Genomic DNA, 10,276 nt, shown 5'->3' with positions numbered 1-10,276 from the left:
ACATCACACACCCAGGCAAGGGGTAACTTCGAGAAGCCCCACAGGACATTCCCAGATCCACTCCTTTGGATTATACGGAGTGACAGCCAACATCCGATGTGCTCCGGATCGATGATCACTCCACCCTTGTGGGTGTAGCAGAGTTCCAAATCCCCAGCCTCGACAAGCTGGAACTGCTGCCTTCTCCAGGTTCGCTCCTCTCTCTCTCTCTTCTTCCGACTCCTGACCGTGACTGTCTGTGTCCTTGTTTTAAAGGTAAACAAGCTGCGAGTCGGTCAGTGAACAACATCATAGTCCTGCCTCACTGAAGCGCTCTGTTAAAGTGACAGTCCACAGTGAACGAAACCTGCGGGTCCGTAACAGTGCATTGATGGGCGAGGAGGGGTCAAACCTTGATTGGCAGGTGACCTGCCTTCCGACTGGGTAGTGGGCAATGATGTCACGTGACAGTCACGACCCCTCCGATATACCAGGTCAAGCAACGCCCTCTCAAACCGCCCAACCTCAGAGCGCCGCCTCTTTGTCGACCCACTGGTGTACTCCCGACATAAAAACAAATATCCCCGTCTTGCCTTCCAGGAGACCTAGAACGCTCGGAACAAGACCTGCACCGGATCTTGCAGCTTTTGGATCCGCGACCTCACATATGCACCTCGGGACTGCTGAAGCTGCAGATTCCTTAGTGCGTCCTTTTCCTCCTGGTATTCCTGCCACAGCCGTTGGTCTCCAGCTGTCGGACCAAGACGGTACTCTAGGTCGTAACGCTCTCTCAAGCCGCTCAGTCTCCCGACCCACTAGTGTACTCCCGTAAAAATAACAATTACCCTCCAGGCTGTCCTCTGGTTCTTACAGTGATCGCACCTCAGAGTAGAAGAGGAAGAAGGCCCTGGGCGCCGTCATGACAAGCTTTCTGCACCGATCTTTCTGGTGATTGCTCATCATGTAGCATTCTCCAGTTTGACTTTTACGAGGGTGCAAGGGAGCTGGCTGGATTCGAACTCGGGACCTTTCACTCCGCAGTCCGGCGCTGATGCCACAACGCCACTTCAGAGTGCAGAGGAGCAAATTCCATCCGCACAAGGTGATGGTTCGAGGACGACATTTGCCACATGCAGGTTGCCGTCGCGGGGGAGCTGTATGCTAGAGAGACATAGAGGCGATCTATTCGGGAATCTCTCCCTCTAGATCTTCTCCAGAAGGCTCCAGAGTCAGGATGTAGATCCCGCCAGGCATCCACCAAAACAAAGGAGCCGACTAACTCCGTTAGCTTCGTTGCCGCCGCTGCCTCGCGCTGAGACTGCAGAGGTTCCCCACCTCGAAGGTACATTTGAAGTCCCCAGCCCCAGGACCCATGGAGCTCACTAGAGTGGACAGCTGACGGAATAGGGAATAGGCGCGTCTGCATCACCCCGCCCCTCAGGGCATACACGTTGATGAAATGCAGAGGTTCACCATCCAGGCGCTGAGCCAGATGGAGCAGACGGCCGGGCTCGACATCTTGAGCCTTTACCATTTCTGGATGGAAGGTCGAGGCCAACAGGACCGCCACCCCACTAGAGTTGGAGCTAAGGTGACTCATGTAGACCCCGCCCTGCCACTCCAGGAGCCAAGCGGACTCGACCGCCGGGGTGGTATGGGTTCCCTACAGGAAATTCACCGCATAGCTCCCATCACTGAGGACTGAGAGTTTGTTTTATCTGCGGAGAGAACCATTGCTACCATTAAAATTTAGACCAGCTGGAGTGAGCGTCATGTTGGGCGTTTACAAGGCCTCAGCACCATCACCCTCCCCGCTGAGAGCGATGGCGCCCTCAGCCGCACTATCCCGAAAAAAACCAATAATATTCCTTGCTTTCGGGGCCCGACTGCTACCATCGCTACCCTGTGACCCACCATCTCCCGAAGGAGCGAGGCTACTTCCCACTCTGATGTCCCTCATCAGGTCATCCTGACAGAGCATTCCTCTTCCCCTTCCCCTTCCGTCTGAGGATGACCCTCAGGGACTTCACCAGCCTCGGCATGCTAGACCAGCAAAGCGAGGCTAGTTTAAGCCGGTGCTTTGCACCCACAGAAGAGTGAATAAACTCTCTGATCTCCTCCACAGGTATCAATGGGGATTTCTCAAGAGGGGTGAGGATGTCCATTGTCTCGCTATCAATAGAATCTCCCTCCAAACCCTCACTGCAGACAGAACCCCCATCGTCCTCCTCGTGTGTTCGAACAGACGGCTGCACTTGTGACCAACACTGCGCAGCGGGTACCTCCCTCAAACCTTCCCGCTCCACCGTCGCATCAGTGTTATCCACAGTTACGACGATGGAGGGAAAATCCCCAGGGACTCCCTGCAGGCCATTAATTGATGGGGTCGGGATGCAGAGTATATCACCCTCCCCAGGAGACAAGTATGAGGGGGACCCCAGCACCTCTGATCCAAGGGATTCACCGCCAGCCGGATGCTGACAGTGAGAGAGCTTGGTCTCCTCTCCGCTCATACTGTTTAATACACTTGCCTCCAGGGAGGCACTTACTGCTAAGTCCTGGGTAGAGGGCTCCAGGTCTGTTTTAGTTGTGCAAACAGGCCCAGCACTCGCTTCCTGCATAACCACACGACCTACCACAGGACTGGTAGCTACGTCTGGAAATACAGGGTTAGACACAACTTCCACCCGGATTCCCACCTCTTCCTGGGACTCCACCTCATCTACATTCCCTGCCCTCTTGGGGGAACATTCCCTTCTCCTCTTCAAGCCCGAGGATCACACAGGTGCGGGATTCACCGATGGAGCGTTACTCTCCGCTTCCATCACCCCGCCCGACTGTGCACTTCCCCGAGCCTCCCGCTCCACTTCAGGGCAAATGGGCGTGAGCTCTGCGGTCTCGGGGGCTGACTTCTTCATGTGTTTGGATTTCTGCCTCACTTTCCTTTCCCGCACAGGCCCCACCCCATCCCTCGCCTGAACCTCCCTGCACGTAGCCTCAGGATCACTCGCCTGAACCACAGGGGAGACTGGAACAGACGTAGGAACAGGGACAGGGGTAGAGACAGGCGCAAGGGCAGGAGCAGGGGCAGGCACAGGTGTAGGAGCAGGAATGGGATCAGGGGCAGAGTTAGCTGGGGCACTAGTTCCAGAAGTGGACTCACTGGGTTTTCGGGGGCTAGGACAGTCCCTCTGAAAGTGCCCCACCTCCCCGCACGCATGGCATCGGGGGCGCTCAGAGCTCCAATACACATGATAATCTACCCCCCACCCCCCCGTACTGGACAGTAAACCGGCCCTCAACCTCGTCCTCCTTTTCCAGTTTCATGAATATCTGTCGCCGGAAAGAGATTACGGTCTGGAGGGTGCGTCTCCTGAATTTGTGCCTGATGGCAGTTATTTCTGACCTCACTTGCCCCAAGCGGGCTAATGCGGGAAGCAGGTCCTCGTTGGGGATGAAAGGCTTTACGTGACCGAGGACGATGCGTTGTGTGGGAGCTGTCACTAGCTCCATCTGTAAAAAGATGTTCTCCACCGTGATCCCCCTACTGAGGGCCCGATGCACCAACTCATCATTCCTCAGGTAAAACACTGCCTTCCCGAACTCCTTCTCAGCGGCCAAAACACCATCTCTCCCCAACAAGTCCTCCATAGCTTCCGCGCACTTTTCCAGGGTAGTTCCAGTTCGCAAAATACATTGCACCCCGCGTTCAACTTTCACCGTCCGAAACAGGGCGTTGTCCGAGGCCGGAGAGGCAGCCGCCTTTGCATAACTCCCCGAAGGCCTGCGACTCCCTGTAGACTGGTCCGGCTCGTTGCTTCTGTGTCCCAATCGAGAATGATACGGTGGTGGTGCTGCTTATAAAGTCCTGGAGCGAGTTGAGTAACTGGCCGGAAAAGTTTGTACTCGACGGTACCTTGCTGGCTCGGCGCCAGAAATTCCAACGCCAGGAAAGGCTCCGTTAGTCCTGTAGAAACTTCCAGGCCTTGAGAGGTCGAGACGTCTCAAACGACGTTTCGGCTCCGACACCGAACGAGAATCCCGACGATAGAGATGGAAGGAGGTTGTCCCGATGTCAATGGGGGAACAACGGCGTTTGTCTCCGGTTTTTGGAGTGACCTGGCTTCCTGGCGAGTTGCCAGCGGCCACAGCCGGGAGCTACGCAGTTCGAAGCCGTCAACGGACCCCGTCCAAACTGGCAGAAAAACTCCATACGAAGCTTCCACACTAAACCAGCCGCTCACTCACATGTCCAAGAGATTTTCAAACCACCTCCAAAGTATCCCGCGAACTTTATGCAGCAGTTTTCCCTCGATTTCTTTCAGCTCATTCAGAACAGCTCCACTCTATGTCTGACCCTGGGAGTCTGTGATGGGATATTGGGGAGGGAGATTCAATCTGTTTGTGACCCTGGGAGTGTGTGATGGGAGGCGAGGAGGGAGATTTACTTAGTGTCTGTACACGGGAGTGTGTGATGGGACGGTGTGGAGGGAGATTCACTCTGTGTCTGACCCAGGGAGTGTGTGACGGGACGGTGTGGAGGGAGATTCACTCTGTGTCTGACCCCGGGAGTGTGCGATGGGACAGTGTGGAGGGAGATTCACTCTGTGTCTGACCCAGGGAGTGTGTGACGGGACGGTGTGGAGGGAGATTCACTCTGTGTCTGACCCTGGGAGTGTGCGATGGGACAGTGTGGAGGGAGATTCACTCTGTGTCTGACCCAGGGAGTGTGTGACGGGACGGTGTGGAGGGAGATTCACTCTGTGTCTGACCCCGGGAGTGTGTGATGGGACGGTGTGGAGGGAGATTCACTCTGTGTCTGACCCCGGGAGTGTGTGAAGGGACGGTGTGGCGGGACCTTCAATCTGTGTCTAACCCCCGGGAGTGTGTGAAGGGACGGTGTGGCGGGAGCTTTACTCTGTGTCTGACCCCGGGAGTGTTTTATGGGATAGCCTGGAAGAGATTCACTCTGGGTCCGACCTGGAGGGTGTGTGACAGGAAGATGTGGTGCGAGCTTCTCCCCCGTGTTCAACGCCGGTATTCCATCCCCCATCCCTTTTGTACTCGTGACCTAAATGAAATCACATCTGACATGACAGTTGATTTTTACTGTCCAATAGGGGTAGGGTGGAGGTGAGATACTGGGCACCCAGACTCTGCAAGACCGACTTCGCTCAGCCTGGAGCTGAGACGCTGCTGTCCCAACGTGAGGAGCTCAGACCCATTATAACCGTATAACAATTACAGCACGGAAACAGGCCATCTCGGCCCTTCTAGTCCGTGCTGATGCTTACTCTCACCGACCTGCACTCCGCCCATAACTCACCATTCCTTTCCTGTCCATATACCAAACCAATTTTACTCTAAATGACAAAATCGAACCTGCCTCTACCACTCTCTGAGTAAAGAAATTCCTCCTCATGTTACCCTTAATTCCCCTCATGTTCCCCTTAAATTCCCCCTCGTGGTGCCCTTAAATTCTGCCTCGTGTTACCCTTACACTTTTGCCCTTTAACTCTCCTCAAGTCCTTTTTGAATCTCCCCTACTCTCAATTGAAAAATCCTATCCACGTCAACTCTATCTAACCCCCTCATAATTTTAAATACCTCTATCAAGTCCCCCCTCAACCTTCTACGCTCCGAAGAATAAAGACCTATCTTGTTCAACCTTTCCCTGTAACTTAGGTGCTGAAACCCTGGTAACATTCTAGTAAATCTCCTCTCTACTCTCTCTATTTTGTTGAAGTTCGGTGACCAGAACAGTACAGAATGCAAATTTGGCCTCACCAATACCTTTTGCAATTTTAACATTACATCCCACCTCCTATACACAACGCTCTGATTTATAAAGGCCAGCATACCAAAAACTTTCTTCACCACCCTATCCACATGAGATTCCGCCTTCATGGAACTATGCACCCTTATTCCTAGATCACTCTGTTCTGCTGCATTCCTTAATGCCCTACCGTTTACCGTGTATTATTTCAGTTCACCGGGTGCAGAGAGAAGCAATAACCTGAGGTCATTGTTTCTCCTCTAATGAGACTCAAGTCCAACACCAAGACAGAAAGTTACATCAGTTTATTGATTTCATCATGACAAATATAAATGAAACAATGTGTGAGCTGCTGACGTGCGGGAATAAATAAGCTGCTCCCGACTCACTCACAGTCACACACAATTAACTGACCGGCGACAAGGAGTGACAGTTTGAATAATCAGTCCCGTTTCTCACCGTCACTCTTCATCGGGGAACCGATGATTATAAAATCACACTTCAGGACCGTGTCCGAGATCGCTGCAGATCCAGGGTCACTGACGAGGGATTTGTCAATTTAACATCATTATATCGGCCAGGCTGCTGAATGCACTGTCCTCAGCAAAGGGAGCAAAAGAATTCTCTCCCAGGATTATTCTACCCCGGGATACCGGTGTACCAGATTGAATCCCGGTCCCCCCACACCCCGGCTCCTCCTGTCTGTGTAATTTCCCGGGGTCTCATGTGGGGAGACTCGAACACGCAATCGGGCAGAAGCTGCACCGCTGGACAGCAGGCGGAAATACGTGAATGCGGGACCGCTTCCGATGTTACTGAGCTCGAGACTGGGGCCGATTCCGTTAAAACCGCTGGGAATTACCCCCAGCGCGCTGACATTAAAGGTGAACGGGGAGTTAAAGTGGACAGCGGGAAATCGGCTAAATGTCCCCCTCCCGTGGGCCAGGATGTTCACACATTCAAATGTTCAGATCTGCACTGTCAGTCCGGGTCTCGCTCCCTGCAGTGAGCCCATTTCCTTCTCCCCGGTCTCACTGAACCGATTACCCCCCAGCCTGAAACAGATGGGAGAATAAAGATGAAATAAACAGATTACACAACAGTGTCAGTAACAGGGGACCGAGGTTAATGTTTCAACACTCACAGACAAATATCACCAGAAAACCCGCGGATCCGCTGATATTTTATCACATTGAACATTAACACAAACACTTACCCCATCCACTCCAGACTTGGGAGGGTCAGTATGAGGAGGAGGAGAGAGGGGACAGATCGGTCTGTAAGCGAGTTTGATCCCAGGTACAGATCCATCAGTAATGGGTTTGCACTGAGAGAGGAGACGAGATCATCGACACCAGAATCTGTGAGACTGACATTTTCCAGCCTGGAGATGACAGAGAGTGAGGGTGAAGGACACAGAGAGACAGAAGATGGTACAAATCCCCAGAGTTTATCAGTAACACAATTACTGATCACATTAATGTTCAGTGTCAGACACCCAGTGACTGTATACACAATCTCCCACAGTCTGGTACTTACACCAGTTTCTGTATTTTACACTCCGGGTTCCTCAGAGCCGCAGACACCAGTTTCACTCCTGAATCTCCCAGTTTATTTTCACTCAGATTCAGCTCCGTCAGTGATGGGTTTGTACTGAGAGCGGAGGAGAGATCCTCGGCACCAGAATCTGTGAGACCGACATCCCACAGCCTGGAGATTAGAGAGAGTGAGATTGAAGGACACAGAGAGACAGGAGACGGTACAAATCCCCAGTGTTTATCAGTAACACATTTACTGATCACATTAATGTTCAGTGTCAGACATCCAGTGACTGTAAACAAAATCTCTCACTGTCTGGTACTTACCACAGTTTCTGTATTTTACACTCCGGGTTCTTCAGAGCTGCAGACACCAGTTTCACTCCTGAATCTCCCAGTTTATTATAACTCAGGTCCAGCTCCATCAGTGATGGATTTGATCTGAGAGCAGAGGCGAGATCCTCGGCACCAGAATATATCAGACCAAAATTGTGCAGCCTGGAGATGAGAGAGAGTGAGGGTGAAGGACACAGAGAGGCGGGAGACAGTACAAATCCCCAGTGTTTATCAGTAACACAATTACTGATCACATTAATGTTCAGTGTCAGACACCCAGTGACTGTAAACACAATCTCCCACAGTCTGGTACTTACACCAGTTTCTGTATTTTACACTCCGGGTTCCTCGCAGCCGCAGACACCAGTTTCACTCCTGAATCGCCCAGTCCAGTTCCCCCAAGGCTAAATACAAACAGATAAATTGATGAACAAAGTGATTCAAATCGTGGGCCTGAGGGTATTTCCCTCACTTGGCTGTTTCAGGAAACATTAAACCTTTAGTAAATCGCTGATTGGATTGCCCATCACTGCCCAGCTCCAGGGTATTCACGGAATGTCAGTCATTTAGACTGTCGATAAGACTCTGTGAACTCCAGATATTCTGTCTCATTCCCCAACAGTTAGAAAGTGTTTCTGACATGAGAGGGTGGGAAAAGGAGGGGGGGGGGAACGTGGGAAAAGTCCCAAAAGATGAGATGGGGAAGAGAGATCCCACAGGAGGAAGGGGGACGGGGGGGGGAGAGATCCCACAGGAAGAAGGGGGATGGGAATGGGAGACCCCACAGAGGGAAGGGGGACGGGGAGGAGAGACCCCACAGGAGGAAGGGTGACGGGGAGGAGAGACCCCACAGGAGGAAGGGGGATGGGGATGGGAGACCCCACAGGGGGAAGGGGGACGGGGAGGAGAGACCCCACAGGAGGAAGGGTGACGGGGAGGAGAGACCCCACAGGAGGAAGGGGGACGGGGTGGAGAGTCCCCACAGGAGGAAGGGGGACGGGGAGGAGAGATCCCACAGGTGGAATGGGGACGGGGAGGAGAGATCCCACAGGAGGAAGGAGGACGGGGTGGAGAGTCCCCACAGGAGGAAGGGGGACGGGGAGGAGAGATCCCACAGGAGGAAGGGGGACTGGGAGGAGATCCCACAGGAGGAAGGGGGACGGGGAGGAGAGATCCCACAGGTGGAAGGGGAACGGGGAGGAGAGACCCCACAGGAGGAATGGGGACGGGGAGGAGAGACCCCACAGGAGGAAGGGGGACGGGGGGGGGGGAGAGATCCCACAGGAGGAAGGGGGACGGGGATGGGAGACCCCACAGGGGGAAGGGGGACGGGGAGGAGAGATCCCACAGGGGGAAGGGGGACGGGGGGGAGAGATCCCACAGGAGGAAGGGGGACGGGGGGGAGAGATCCCACAGGAGGAAGGGGGACGGGGGGGGGGGAGAGATCCCACAGGAAGAAGGGGGATGGGGATGGGAGACCCCACAGGTGGAAAGGGGACGGGGAGGAGAGACCCCACAGGAGGAAGGGTGACGGGGAGGAGAGACCCCACAGGAGGAAGGGGGATGGGGATGGGAGACCCCACAGGGGGAAGGGGGACGGGGAGGAGAGACCCCACAGGAGGAAGGGTGACGGGGAGGAGAGACCCCACAGGAGGAAGGGGGACGGGGTGGAGAGTCCCCACAGGTGGAATGGGGACGGGGAGGAGAGATCCCACAGGAGGAAGGAGGACGGGGTGGAGAGTCCCCACAGGAGGAAGGGGGACGGGGAGGAGAGATCCCACAGGAGGAAGGGGGACTGGGAGGAGATCCCACAGGAGGAAGGGGGACGGGGAGGAGAGATCCCACAGGTGGAAGGGGGACGGGGAGGAGAGACCCCACAGGGGGAAGGGGGACGGGGGGGAGAGATCCCACAGGGGGAAGGGGGACCGGGGGGAGAGATCCCACAGGAGGAAGGGGGACGGGGGGGGGAGAGATCCCACAGGAAGGTGGACGGGGGGGAGAGATCCCACAGGAGGAAGGGGGACGGGGAGGAGAGATCCCACAGGAGGAAGGGGGATGGGGAGGAGAGATCCCACCAGGAGGAAGGGGGATGGGGATGGGAGACCCCACAGAGGGAAGGGGGACAGGGAGGAGAGATCCCACAGTGGGAAGGGGGACGGGGATGGGAGACCCCACAGGGGGAAGGGGGACGGGGAGGAGAGATCCCACAGGAGGAAGGGGGACGGGGGGGAGAGATCCCACAGGAGGAAGGTGGACGGGGGGGAGAGATCCCACAGGGGGAAGGGGGACGGGGAGGAGAGATCCCACAGGAGGAAGGGGGATGGGGAGGAGAGACCCCACAGGAGGAAGGGGGATGGGGAGGAGAGATCCCACAGGAGGAAGGGGGAGTACCCACAGGAGGATACTGATGGGAAAATATAATCCCAAAAGATGAAAGGATGCAGAAAGGGAAGGGTTTGTCTGAACTGAGGCCCGTAATGGGGAGAGGAGATGCGCCCATGGGGTCTGGGTATCTGTTAGGGAGCACAGTCAGACAGGTGGATTGATGATGATAGTCACACATGGGGAAGGGCAAGAGAGGACAATCTCACAATGGTATTTCTCCCCTTCTCACTGGGACAGTCTGCTGACAATCCCTTGTCCCTCA

At 54.8% G+C, this 10,276-nt stretch overlaps 1 protein-coding gene across 1 annotated transcript; it reads right to left on the bottom strand.

The window, feature by feature from the left end:
• Nucleotides 1-6,045: 6,045 nt before the first annotated feature.
• LOC132387989 (ribonuclease inhibitor-like) lies at nucleotides 6,046-8,106 on the bottom strand. The gene is made up of 5 exons (XM_059960324.1): nucleotides 7,947-8,106; nucleotides 7,621-7,791; nucleotides 7,295-7,465; nucleotides 6,972-7,139; nucleotides 6,046-6,810 (listed from the first exon to the last, which is right to left on the bottom strand). The coding sequence occupies exons 2-5, from the start codon at nucleotides 7,716-7,718 to the stop codon at nucleotides 6,723-6,725; spliced, it is 525 nt and encodes a 174-aa protein (XP_059816307.1). The 5' UTR covers nucleotides 7,719-7,791; nucleotides 7,947-8,106; the 3' UTR covers nucleotides 6,046-6,722.
• Nucleotides 8,107-10,276: the final 2,170 nt, after the last annotated feature.

The sequence above is a fragment of the Hypanus sabinus genome, unplaced genomic scaffold, assembly GCF_030144855.1.
Source record: "Hypanus sabinus isolate sHypSab1 unplaced genomic scaffold, sHypSab1.hap1 scaffold_248, whole genome shotgun sequence".
In the NCBI taxonomy this organism is placed as follows: Eukaryota; Metazoa; Chordata; class Chondrichthyes; order Myliobatiformes; family Dasyatidae; genus Hypanus; species Hypanus sabinus.
This window is presented reverse-complemented; position numbering and strand designations above follow the sequence as displayed.